At 54.3% G+C, this 13,666-nt stretch overlaps 2 protein-coding genes across 2 annotated transcripts in view; both read left to right on the top strand.

Annotated features, from left to right (window-relative positions):
• LOC119958820 (signal-induced proliferation-associated 1-like protein 2) overlaps nt 1–4,949 on the top strand; it is a 27,060-nt gene extending 22,111 nt beyond the window's left edge. The window contains exon 4 of the mRNA XM_038787322.1: nt 4,911–4,949. Coding sequence (XP_038643250.1) covers nt 4,911–4,949 — 39 coding nt within the window. The remainder of the gene's footprint in view (nt 1–4,910) is intronic.
• Nucleotides 4,950–6,762: 1,813 nt separating this feature from the next.
• LOC119958952 (signal-induced proliferation-associated protein 1-like) overlaps nt 6,763–13,666 on the top strand; it is a 19,715-nt gene continuing 12,811 nt past the window's right edge. Inside the window, exons 1-3 of the mRNA XM_038787475.1 lie at nt 6,763–7,038; nt 9,919–10,122; nt 11,305–11,416. Coding sequence (XP_038643403.1) covers nt 6,938–7,038; nt 9,919–10,122; nt 11,305–11,416 — 417 coding nt within the window. The 5' untranslated portion in view covers nt 6,763–6,937. The remainder of the gene's footprint in view (nt 7,039–9,918; nt 10,123–11,304; nt 11,417–13,666) is intronic.

The following is a 13,666-nucleotide window of genomic DNA, read 5'->3' as shown; positions in this document are numbered from 1 at the left end:
CCATTCCCACAGAATCTCCTATCTGTCCCCTAACTATGGAGTCCCCAATGACTAATGTTCTACTCCTCTCCCCTCTTCCCTTCTGAGCAACAGGGACAGACTCTGTGCCAGAGACCTGTACCCCATGGCTGACCCCTGGTAAATCATCCCCCCCACCGGTATCCAAAGCGGTATACTTGTTACCACTTGTTACAAAGGGGAACGGAAATAGATAAGTCCCCTGGGCCAGATGGGATTTATCCTAGGATTCTCTGGGAAGCTATGGAGGAGATTGCAGAGCCTTTGGCTTTGATCTTAATGTCGTCATTGTCTATAGGAATAGTGCCAGAAGACTGGAGGATAGCAAATGTTGTTCTCTTGTTCAAGAAGGGGAGTAGAGACAACCCTGGTAACTATAGACCCGTGAGCCTTACTTCTGTTGTGGGCAATGTCTTGGAAAGGATTATAAGAGATAGGATTTATAATCATCTAGAAAGGAATAATTTGATTGGGGATAGTCAACACGGTTTTGTGAAGGGTAGGTCGTACCTCACAAACATTATTGAGTTCATTGAGAAGGTGACAAAACAGGTGGATCAGGGTAAAGCAGTTGACGTGGTGTATATGGATTTCAGTAAAGCGTTTGATAAGGTTCCCCACGGTAGGCTACTTGCAGAAAATACGGAGGCATGGGATTGAGGGTGATTTAGCAGGTTGGATCAGAAATTGGCTAGCTGTAAGAAGACAGAGGGTGGTGGTTGATGGGAAATGTTCAGCCTGGAGTTCAGTTACTAGTGGTGTACCACAAGGATCTGTTTTGGGGCATTTTTATAAATGACCTGGAGGAGGGCGTAGAAGGATGGGTGAGTAAATTTGCGGATGACACTAAAGCCGGTGGAGTTGTGGACAGTGCGGAAGGATGTTGCAGGTTACAGAGGGACAGAGATAAGCTGCAGAGCTGGGCTGAGAAGTGGCAAATGGAGTTTAATGCAGAAACGTGTGAGGTGATTCATTTTGGAAGGAGTAACAGGAATACAGAGTACTGGGCTAATGGTTTCAGAGCAGCTTGGATCAAACAAGCGGTCCTAGATCTGGTCCTGTGTAATGAGACAGGATTGATTAATGATCTCATAGTTGGGGATCCTCTCAGAAGGAGCGATCACAATATGGTGAAATTTAAAATACAGAGGGCGAGAAGGTAAAATCAAACACTAGTGCTTTGTGCTTAAACAAAGGAGATTACAATGAGATGAGAGAATAGCTAGCTAAGGTAGACTGGGAACAAAGACTTTATGGTTAAACAGTTGAGGAACAGTGGAGAACCTTCCAAGTGATTTTTCACAGTACTCAACAAAGGTTTATACCAACAAAAAGGAAGGACAGTAGAAAGAGGGAAAATCGACTGTGGATATCTAAGGAAATAAGGGAGAGTATCAAATTGAAGGAAAAAGCATACAAAGTGGCAAAGATTAGTGGGAGACTAGAGGACTGGGAAATATTTATGGGGCAACAGAAAGCTACTAAAAAAGCTATAAAGGGTAAGATAGATTATGAGAGTAAACTTGCTCAGAATATAAAAAAGATAGTAAAAGTTTCTACAAATATATAAAACAAAAAAGAGTGACTAAGGTAAATATTGGTCCTTTAGAGGATGAGAAGGGAGTTTTAATAATGGGAGATGAGGAAATGGCTGAGGAACTGAACAGGTTTTTTGGGTTGGTCTTCACAGTGGAAGACACAAATAACATGCCAGTGACTGATAGAAATGAGGCTATGACAGGTGAGGACCTTGAGAGGATTGTTATCACTAAGGAAGTAGTGATGGGCAAGCTAATGGGGCTAAAGGTAGACAAGTCTCCTGGCCCTGATGGAATGCATCCCAGAGTGCTAAAAGAGATGGCTAGGGAAATTGCAAATGCACTCGTGATAATTTACCGAAATTCACTAGACTCTGGGATGGTCCCGGCAGATTGGAAATTAGCAAACGTGACACCACTGTTTAAAAAAGGAGATAGGCAGAAAGCGGGTAATTATAGGCCAGTTAGCTTAACTTCGGTAGTAGGGAAGATGCTGGAATCTATCATCAAGGAAGAAATAGCGAGGCATCTGGATAGAAATTGTCCCATTGGGCAGACGCAGCATGGGTTCATAAAGGGCAGGTCGTGCCTAACTAATTTAGTGGAATTTTTTGAGGACATTACCAGTGCAGTAGATAACGGGGAGCCAATGGATGTGGTATATCTGGATTTCCAGAAAGCTTTTAACAAGGTGCCACACAAAAGGTTGCTGCATAAGATAAAGATGCATGGCATTAAGGGTGAAGTAGTAGCATGGATAGAGGATTGGTTAATTAATAGAAAGCAAAGAGTGGGGATTAATGGGTGTTTCTCTGGTTGGCAATCAGTAGCTAGTGGTGTCCCTCAGGGATCCGTGTTGGGCCCACAATTGTTCACAATTTACATAGATGATTTGGAGTTGGGGACCAAGGGCAAAGTGTCCAAGTTTGCAGACGACACTAAGATGAGTGGTAAAGCGAAAAGTGCAGAGGATACTGGAAGTCTGCAGAGGGATTTGGACAGGTTAAGTAAATGGGCTAGGGTCTGGCAGATGGAATACAATGTTGACAAATGTGAGGTTATCCATTTTGGTAGGAATAACAGCAAAAGGGATTATTTAAATGATAAAATATTAAAGCATGCTGCTGTGCAGAGAGACCTGGGTGTGCTAGTGCATGAGTTGCAAAAAGTTGGTTTACAGGTGCAACAGGTGATTAAGAAGACAAATGGAGTTTTGTCCTTCATTGCTAGAGGGATGGACAATTTCCCTAAGACTAGGGAGGTTATGCTGCAATTGTATCAGGTGTTAGTGAGGCCACACCTGGAGTATTGTGTTCAGTTTTGGTCTCCTTACCTGAGAAAGGACATACTGGCGCTGGAGGGTGTGCAGAGGAGATTCACTAGGTTAATCCCAGAGCTGAAGGGGTTGGATTACGAGGAGAAATTGAGTCGACTGGGACTGTACTCGTTGGAATTTAGAAGGATGAGGGGGGATCTTATAGAAACATATAAAATTATGAAGGGAATAGATAGGATAGATGTGGGGCAGGTTGTTTCCACTGGCAGGTGAAAGCAGAACTAGGGGGCATAGCCTCAAAATAAGGGGAAGTAGATTTAGGACTGAGTTTAGGAGGAACTTCTTCACCCAAAGGGTTGTGAATCTATGGAATTCCTTGCCCAGTGAAGCAGTTGAGGCTCCTTCATTAAATGTTTTTAAGATAAAGATAGATAGTTTTTTGAAGAATAAAGGGATTAAGGGTTATGGTGTTCGGGCCGGAAAGTGGAGCTGAGTCCACAAAAGATCAGCCATGATCTCATTGAATGGCGGAGCAGGCTCGAGGGGCCAGATGGCCGACTCCTGCTCCTAGTTCTTATGTTTCCTCCGGGGGCTCCAATTTCCTCCCACAAGTCCCGAAAGACGTGCTTGTTGGGTGAATTGGACATTCTGAATTCTCCCTCCGTGTACCCGAACAGGCGCCGGAATGTGGCGACGAGGGGATTTTCACAGTAACTTCACTGCAGCGTTAATGTGAGCCCACTTGTGACAATAAAGATTATTATTAAATCGCACAGTTTAATCGCGTAGCGTGCAGGGATATACGGAACCACCTGTGACTGCTTATTTTTGAGGCAACGCTGGATAAAGTCAAAAGAACAAATCAGCACAGGAACAGGCCCTTCGGCCCTCCAAGCCCGTGCCGACCATGCTGCCCGTCTGAACTAAAATCTTCAACACTTCCTGGGTCCGTATCCCTCTATTCCCATCCTATTCATCTATTTGTCAGGACGCCCCTTAAACGTTGCCAACGTACCTGCTTCCACCTCCTCCTCCGGCAGCGAGTTCCAGGCATTTGAGGCCCTCTGTGTATTAAAAAAAAACCTCCTTCGCACGTCTCCTCGAAACTTCCCCCCCCCCCCACTTCGAGGAATCCGAAATTAATGATCGATGAGCAAGGTCATCGGGGGTGGGGCGGTGAATGTGGGACCGCGGACACGTTTCGGTCAGCCACGATCTGACTGCAGGGCGGAACAGGCTCGAGGGGCTGAATGGCCTGGCCCCGATTTCAGGCCTTCGAACGCGATCGCTACCCGCTTAAAAGGGACATTATTTCCTTGGTGTGGGCCGAGATTAACTGTTTCCCTGTGCTGGGGAAGGCTGCGATAAAGGAGAGGGAGGGGGGGTAGGTGACCCCCATCTTTCAGACCCCCCCCCTCCCCCGGTTTCCTATGCCATCAGAAGAGGGAGCGGTAAGAATCTGCAACGGTCAAAGAGCGCTGAGGATCCTCGGCACGATGCGGGAAAGTCTCACGTCTCACGTCAGGATTGACCCCCCCCCCCCCCCGCCCCCGTCCACAAACATTCGCTCCCCCCCCCCCCCCGACGCACAGCGGCAGCCGTGCGCACCGTCTACAAGGCGCCCCGCGGCCACTCGCTCCTTCGACAGCACCTTCCAAACCCGCCACCTCTACCGTCTAGAAGGACGAGGGCAGCAGCAGACGCACGGGGAACACCCCCGCCTGCAAATTCCCCCCCTCCCCCCTCCGAGCCGCTCGCCATCCCGACTGGGAAATATATCGGCCATTCCTTCACTGTGACTGGGGTCAAAGTCCCTCCCTAACAGCACGGTGGGTGTACCTCCACCCCACGGGGACTGCGGCGGGTTCAAGATGGCGGCTGGTTCAAGATGGCGGCTGGTTCAAGATGGCGGCGGGTTCAAGATGGCGGCTGGTTCAAGATGGCGGCTGGTTCAAGATGGCGGCTCAACCACCATCTTCTCGAGGGGCAATTAGGGATGGACAATAAATGTTTGGGCCCGGCCAGCGAGGCCAAGCTTTTATGAATTATTCTTTTTTAAATTTCCAACTCTACTCCAGTGTTATCTAGATAGTAAGCAGGAGAAAATGAGAGTTTAAGATGGAGGCAATCTTGTCCCAGAATACACGGCTGCACTACGCATGTTTTAATTACGATTTATAAGCTCAATTGACAGGACTGCTCTCTGCCAGTATTTCTGCTCCACAAGAGGTTCCTTCCACTCACCCCTCTTTATATCCTTCTGTTCTTCAATCCCTCGTGTGTTTATCCAGCTTCCTCCTTAAATGTATCAACACTGTTCACCTCGAGCGCTTCCTGTGGGAGGGAGTCCCACATTCTCCCCCACTCCCTGTGGGAGCGAGTCCCACATTCTCCCCCACTCCCTGTGGGAGCGAGTCCAAATTCTCCCCCACTCCCTGTGGGAGCGAGTCCCACATTCTCCCCCACTCCCTGTGGGAGCGAGTCCCACGTTCCCCCCCACTCCCCGTGGGAGCGAGTCCCACATTCTCCCCCACTCCCTGTGGGAGCGAGTCCCACGTTCCCCCCCCACTCCCTGTGGGAGCGAGTCCCACGTTCCCCCCCACTCCCTGTGGGAGGTGAGTCCCACGTTCTCCCCCACTCCCCGTGGGAGCGGGTCCCACATTCTCCCCCACTCCCCGTGGGAGCGAGTCCCACATTCTCCCCCACTCCCTGTGTGAGTGAGTCCCACATTCCCCGCACTCCCTGTGTGAGCGAGTCCCACATTCTCCCCCACTCCCTGTGGTAGTGAGTCCCACATTCTCCCCCACTCCCCGTGGGAGCGAGTCCCACATTCTCCCCCACTCCCTGTGTGAGTGAGTCCCACATTCCCCGCACTCCCTGTGTGAGCGAGTCCCACATTCTCCCCCACTCCCTGTGGTAGTGAGTCCCACATTCTCCCCCACTCCCCGTGGGAGCGAGTCCCACACTCCCCCCACTCCCCGTGGGAGCGAGTCCCACATTCTCCCCCCCCACTCCCTGTGGGAGCAAGTCCCACATTCCCCCCACTCCCCTGTGGGAGCGAGTCCCACATTCTCCCCACTCCCCGTGGGAGCGAGTCCCACATTCTCCCCCACTCCCCGTGGGAGCGAGTCCCACATTCTCCCCACTCCCCGTGGGAGCGAGTCCCACATTCTCCCCACTCCCCGTGGGAGCGAGTCCCACATTCTCCCTACTCCCTGTGGGAGCGAGTCCCACATTCTCCCCCACTCCCTGTGGGAGCGAGTCCCACATTCTCCCCCACTCCCCGTGGGAGCGGGTTCCACAATCTCCGCACTCTCTGGGCAAGGGAAGTTTCTCCTGAATTCCCCGTTGGATTTATTAGCCATCACCCTACACTTATGGGCCCTGGTTCTGGATTCCATCACCTCCCCCTCCCCAACAAAGGGAACATCTCTATCGAGCCCTCGGATGATTTGAAAGGCATTTCTCAAGTGTTAATTCTCAGAAGGCTTCACCGGATATGGGAGGCTGGGGAATGTTCCTTGACTGGGTTGGCTAAAACCCAGAGCGTCACAGTCTCAGCGGCGGCCATTTTGGACTCGGGTGAGGGGGAGGAATCTCTCCACTCGCAGGGTGGGTGCATCTTTGGGTGCCCACAAGAGGTTGACTAGATTCACGAGTAAGAGGGCTCGATTCGTGGATACTCAGGGAAGTCGAGAGATAGAGAGAGAGGGAGAATTAGCTGTAATCTTATCGAATGATGGGGCAGAGGCTCGAGGGCGGGCCTGAGGCCTATTCCCGGCCCTGTTAGCTAACGAAGGTCACACCTCGGCCTCGCCGCCTCTGGAGCCTCGGGTGGGCCCCGCCCCCTCTGGAGCCTCGGGTGGGCCCCGCCCCCCGCCCTTGTGTGGCAATCGCCTGACCCGTTATCCCCCGTTGTGTTTTCCAACAGATCGTGACCACGGGCTGCGAGACCGATGACCTTGTCCTTCTGCGGAACAGCGTCCAGCATCTGGGCTTCCAGGCCAACGGGGAGGGGATCGTCACTCAGGTGGAGAAGAATGGCTACGCGGACCAGAAGGGGCTGAAGCTCTGTAGCCGGCTGATCCGGATCTGCGGGAGTCCGATGGTGTCGCTGTCGCTCAGGGAGAGGACCGAGCACCTGAGGCGGGCCAATCAAGTGAAGATAACCGTCATCCCGCCCGACGGCAAGGGCAAACCCAGAATGTAGGCACCAGTCACCGGAGAGGGAGAGGGAGGGGGAGGGGGAGGAGAGGGAGAGGGGGGGGGGGGGGCCGTGGAGGAATAAATTCCACTCTAGCTTTTAATGGCCTCGTCTGCGGACTACTGGGAGATGCTTAGGTGCTTAGGAGGGTGGATGGGTTGATGTCAGGCCCCGGGGGGGGGGGGGGGGGGGGGGGGGGGGGAAATGTTCCGGGGGGGGGGGGGGGGTTGTGAATGTGGTAGTATGACTAGGGGTATCACGGTACCTGGGAGTGCGAGCTGCCATTGATGCAGAGGGCTCGCTGCCCGTTGGCCCAGGTACCGCGTTCTCCGTATTCCCGTTGGCTAAGAGGGAGGTAGCTCCGCCTACGAGGCGGGGTGCAAGAACCCGTGTGCCCCCGGCAGCCAGGCCATTTCCTGTACGTCTGCTGCCGGGCTCACTTCTTGCTGGTTAAAGCCTTTCGTTTAGGACTTCACCTCCGTTTCGCGTCCATTGATTGTGGATCAGTGGACAGCGGAGTTTCAGAGTGAGAGGGGAAGGAGTGGGGGGGGGGGGGGGTAGATGTCGTGAAAGGAGAGTGTCCTCATGAGGAACTGGGGAGTCAATGTAGACCCGGCAGGCGGGCGGGGGCGGCTTTAACGAGGGACTTGGGATTGATTCAGACGAGCAAGAAGTGTCGCGGGACCTTCGCCGCCATAATTAAGCACCTTCGGGCAGCCCGGTGGCGCAGTGGGTTAGCACTGCTGCTTCACGGTGCCGAGGTCCCAGGTTCGATCCCGGCTCTGGGTCACCGTCCGTGTGGAGTTTGCACATTCTCCCCGTGTCTGCGTGGGTTTCGCCCCCACAACCCAAAGATGTGCCGGGTAGGTGGATTGGCCGTACTAAATTGCCCCCTTAATTGGGGAAAAATTAATCGGGTACTCTAAATTCACTCTAGGGCAGCAGGGTAGCATGGTGGTTAGCATAAATGCTTCACAGCTCCAGGGTCCCAGGTTCGGTTCCCGGCTGGGTCACTGTCTGTGCGGAGTCTGCACGTCCTCCCCCTGTGTGCGTGGGTTTCCTCCGGGTGCTCCGGTTTCCTCCCACAGTCCAAAGATGTGCGGGTTAGATGGATTGGCCGTGCTAAATTGCCCGTAGTGTCCTAAAAAGTAAGGTTAAGGGGGGGGGGGTTGTTGGGTTACGGGTATAGGGTGGATACGTGGGTTTGGAGTAGGGTGATCATGGCTCGGCACAACATCGAGGGCCGAAGGGCCTGTTCTGTGCTGTACTGTTCTATTTCTTTTTAAATTAAGCTCCCTCCATTTACGACCGTGTCCGTGGCGAATGCAATATCCTCGTTCGCTTGACTGAATCTTTCGGAAGGAGTGTTGTCATAATGATTTATCCGTCCCTCTCTCACAAGGCCACTGTCTCGCGTTGCTTCTCGGAAGGCCCGGTTTGGGGGGGGGGGGGGGGGGGGGGGGGCGCGGTTGTACCCCTGCCCAGTGCCGTATTAGTTGCATCCTGCCCATTGAGCTAAACCCGTGTACCTGTATGAAATGAAAATGAACTGAAAATGGCTTATTGTCACGAGTCGGCTTCGAATGAAGCTGCTGTGAAAAGCCCCCTAGTCGCCACATTCCGGCGCCTGTTCGGGGGGGGGAGGCTGGGACGGGAATTGAACCCCCGCGTGCTGCTGGCCTGCCTGGGTCTGCTTTCGCAGCCAGCGATTTAGCCCAGTGTGCTAAACCAGCCCCTGCTAGGGGGTGTGTCGGACCTTCGAACCCCAATACGTTAGGTTTGAGCCCCCGCTCCCCGGATAATTGATCCCCTAATCCCGTCGGGTGCTCCCAGCACTCCCAGGTTACCCTGCTCTGCCGGAATGCCACGTTAAACCCAGGCCCGACAGCCTTCCCGGGGCGGGTGTAAAATACCCCACGGGCTATCTGAAGAGAAGGGGGGTGGGGGGGATGTGGAGATCTCCCCAGCGGCCTGGGGCCCGATATTTAGCCCTCGACATTTGAACGTCGTGGTACTGTTTGTGGGGTCCTGCTTTGCGCAAGTGGGCCGCCACGAAATATGCGAGGCCTTTTTGGGCCCCTTATTTGAGGAGGGATGTAGTGGCACAGGAGGCAGTTCCGAGGAGGTTCGCTAGGCCGATTCCAGAGACCGGGGGGTTTGTCGTCCGAGGAGAGACTGAGCAGTTTAGGCCGACACTCTCCAGAGGTGAGAAGAATGAGGGGGGAGATCAAATCGAGGTGCACAGGATGATGAAAAGTAGGCGGGGAGCGGATGCTTCCGCCAGTGGGGCACTCGAGGTCCGGGGGCGGCCCCTCTGATCCTGAAGCTGAGTGTTGACGGCGTCGTGAACACTCGCGTTTCCCGACGGCGTCAGCACGGCCTCAGGATCGGCGATCCTGACCCCTACAGGGGGCCAGCCCGGCACCGGGGTGACCCACGCCGCTCCAGCTGCCGGTGCTGGGGTCGGATGGGCGCCTTCTCCGTGCCGGCCCAGACGCAAGGGGCGATTCGCGCCGGTCCCGGCGATTCTCCGGCTCGGCCTGGGCGTAGAGAACCCCGCCCAAGGAGTCGTGGTCTCAGGAAAAGAGGCGGCCAATTTAAGACGGGGGATGAGGGAGAACTACTCCTCCCAAAGAGTTGTGGATCTGTGGAGTTCGCTACCCCAGAGTGCAGGGGACGCTGGGACAGTGAGGAAATTTAAGGAGGAGTTATTAGTGATGGGGTTGAAGGGTTAGGGAGAACGGGCAGGACGGCGGAGTTAAGGCCAGGACGCGATCAGGCACGAGCGAATGGCGGAGCGGACCCCGATGGGCCGAATGGCCGTGTTCTGCTCCTCCGAAACTGTGAACTGACCAACGCGGGTCCCTTTTCTGTCTCCGTAGGAGCTTCTCCGAGTTGTACCAGAAGGCGATCGAGGAGACCGAGCGCAAGGGCGACCGGCTGACCGACGGGAGCCCGGGGTCTCCCAGCCTGCCCCTGCTGAGGATGTCCTCGCTCCAGGAAACTCGGAGCGCTGCTCCGCACGGGGACCAGTGCCTGACTGCGCGGAGCAGCTCCCTGGAGAAGGCAGCTGCCCGGAGCCAGAGGTACGAGCGAACGAGGTGAACAAATGAAAATGGGGCAAGGTGCATTCAAAGAAATTCATCAGGACATTGACGGCGGAGGGGTCGATGAGGAGGAAAAGTTTCCCATATTGAGCGGTCAACAACCGGGGTGGGGGGGGGGGGGGGGGAGCACACGGCCCACTCTACAGGTACAGCAGAAACGGAAAAGTATTTTTTTAAAGCAAAACAATGTTTATTCCACGAACTCAAGTTAACCTTTTTAAAACATACAGTGAACATCTTAGCAACCATCAACGCAAATACAGCCCACCGCAAAATACAACTCTAAGTAATCCTTACTTTCCTTTTAACATCCAGAAGACTTTAAAAAAAAATGTTTTAACAGAAGCACATCAGGTTTAAATTCACTACTGAGAACAGTTATCACTCTAGATTCGCCAGATGATCAAGAGATCATGGCAGAGAGAACAGCAGTACACCTGCTCTGTCTGGCTTCAGCTCCAACACTGAAACATAGAACATAGAACAGTACAGCACAGAACAGGCCCTTCGGCCCTCAATGTTGTGCCGAGCCATGATCACCCTACTCAAACCCACGTATCCACCCTATACCCGTAACCCAACAACCCCCCCCTTAACCTTACTTTTTTATTAGGACACTACAGGCAATTTAGCATGGCCAATCCACCTAACCCGCACATCTTTGGACTGTGGGAGGAAACCGGAGCACCCGGAGGAAACCCACGCACACAGGGGGAGGACGTGCAGACTCCACACAGACAGTGACCCAGCCGGGAATCGAACCTGGGACCCTGGAGCTGTGAAGCATTTATGCTAACCACCATGCTACCCTGCTACCCTCAAACAAAACCAAAAAAACAGAGACCCGCCCAAGCTTTTCTCAAAGTGAGACTAAAAGCTGACAGACAGCCCAGCTCCACCCACTCTCTGACATCACTGCAGCAATAAGCAGCCGTTTCTTAAAGGTACACCGGCTATAGGTATTTATATACACACACCCATTTATAAACACCCATTTCTTAAAGGTACTCTCACGTGACAATGGGCCGAAGGGCCATGCTGTAAAAAAACAACCTTTGCAACACCGCGGCCGAGGGAGTCGGCCGTATCCACCGTTTACTGTCGGCCTGAATTCTGCGTTGGGGTTTGACCACCGCGTTTTTTTTTTCCTGTGCGTTTCAGGATTCAGGAGGACTCTGGCTTGGATCCGAGGCCCACTCCCCCCGACGTCGTCTTGGCCGCCAACCCTCAGCACCTGCCGCCCTGTGGGAGAGCGGAGGCAGGCGACGCCCAGGTCAGTGACAGCGCCGCCAAGATGGCGGCAATCTTCTTGCCCTGCGACCTAGGCGGCGATTTCCCGCCTCTGCTTACCGATGCGAGTTAGGGTTAAGTTGGAAGTTTGTCTTGACACCGCCCACGCACCCCCCCCCACACAACCACCGCATCCTCCCCCCTCCCCTCCCGAGTGTTAACCTGTGCCGCCTTGGAAATAGCCGAATCCAATATCTCCCTGATTGCTGAACTGCCAACGGGGAAGCGTGGACGAAGACCAGACGTGAATGCCAAGCCTCCGCCGACGCAGTACTCCTTTTGGGCGCGTTCGAGGAGAGGGACATCCGATGGTACGGATCTCACTGTGGGATTGCTCACGTTTTGCGGTACTGACTTGGGGCACTTGACTCAACTGGGGCGTGTGCAGCCCTTCCCGAATCGTCGGCAGCCGACTGGGAACTCTTCCATCCAACGCCCAACCCATCCCCCCCCCCCCCCCACCCCCCCCCCATCGTTTACCGAGCTGTTTTCAAGAACGCCTTCACACCAAGGTACCCTTCGTGGATTGAGTCACGTTTTTATTTTTAAGTCTTGTACTCGGTATCTTGCTGTGTTCCGCCACTTCTGTATAATCCTCACCCTGTAAATAAATCTGAATAATAGTTTTAGCCTGTGCCCATCGCTTTGACAGTGTGGTTTTTCTTTGACCTCTTAAAGTCGACAGGAAGGGCAAGTGGGTGCCCCATATTAGTTAGCTAATCCTGCCCGCCACGTTTTTAACACGACAGATTTTAGATTGGGGAGGGCCCCACCCCAATACACTCCTGTTGTTCGGACTCCTGGTTTTCCTCCCACTCAATCCCAGTGCCCCAGCTGTCCCCTATTTTCCCGTGCTCGATGAATACCCACCACCCCGTATTCGCAACAGTAATAACGTCCTAGAATCCCGGCAGTGCAGGAGGCCATTCGGCCCATCGAGTCTGCGCTGACCCTCTGAAAGAGCTCCCTACCTAGGCCCACTTCCCCTGCCGTATTCCCCTAGCCGAGCCGTCTTTGGACACGAAGGGGCAATCTTAGCACGGTCAATCCACCTAACCTGCACAGCGTTGGGCTGCGGGAGGTAAAACCGGAGCGCCCGCCTCTCCCCCCCGATTCCGGCCTCCTGCACGCTCTCCCTCTCCCCGTGCCCCCCAACCCCATTGGCAGCCGTGCCCAAGGTTGCCATCGGCTCACGCGGCTCTGGAGCTCTCCCTGGCTCACCTCACTCAGCGTGGCTGCTCGAAACCTTCCTCCTGGTCCCGACCCCATCCTCGCGTCGCCCTCGCGTGTCTCCGCGACACCCTGGGCGTGATCTCTGTGCCGTGCGCGTGGGGTGCCTCACCCTGTATGAGAAAGGAGACCGTGGCTGGTACCGCCGAGCGACACGCTGGATTGTATCCCACCTTTCCCCGAGATGCCGCCTATTTCCCTTGATCTGACTCGGAAACCGGAGAAACGGATGGGAGCCTCCTGATCGGATCGCCCTTCGCTGGGAGCGAGGGCACGTCCGGAATACGCGCCCTTCCAAACCCCTTTACTCAGGCCTCCCGGCTTCGCTTTCAAGGGGCCAATTATCGGACGTTACTGAGGGCGGGCGGTTAAAGTTTGAAGCACGTCCCCTTTAAGCTCCGCGTCCCATCCGAGGGAGGGGGAAGAGTCGGCCTATCGAGAATTGGTAGGGCAAAATCACGCAGCAGGGTAGCATGATGGTTAGCATAAATGCTTCACAGCTCCAGGGTCCCAGGTTCGATTCCCGGCTGGGTCACTGTCTGTGCGGAGTCTGCACGTTCTCCCCGTGTGTGCGTGGGTTTCCTCCGGGTGCTCCGGTTTCCTCCCACAGTCCAAAGATGTGCGGGTTAGGTGGACTGGCCATGCTAAATTGCCCGTAGTGTCCTACAAAAAGTAAGGTTAAGGGGGGGGTTGTTGGGTTACGGGTATAGGGTGGATACGTGGGTTTGAGTAGGGTGATCATGGCTCGGCACAACATTGAGGGCCGAAGGGCCTGTTCTGTGCTGTACTGTTCTAAAAAAATAACTGGCAAGAAGAGTAAAGTTGATGTGAGGACAACGTCCATTTTATTTCTCCCAGAGGGCCGGTTGGGTGGGGAGGTGGTCTGGGACGAACGTGCTGGGTAGAGGGTGGGTGGAGGCGGGTACGACAGAGTTTGGGCGTAAGGAGACGGGGGATTAGGCAGAGGAGCGGGAGATGGGGAGATTTCCCTTACTCAGATGCA

This window comes from Scyliorhinus canicula, chromosome 31, assembly GCF_902713615.1.
Source record: "Scyliorhinus canicula chromosome 31, sScyCan1.1, whole genome shotgun sequence".
NCBI lineage: Eukaryota > Metazoa > Chordata > Chondrichthyes > Carcharhiniformes > Scyliorhinidae > Scyliorhinus > Scyliorhinus canicula.
This window is presented reverse-complemented; position numbering and strand designations above follow the sequence as displayed.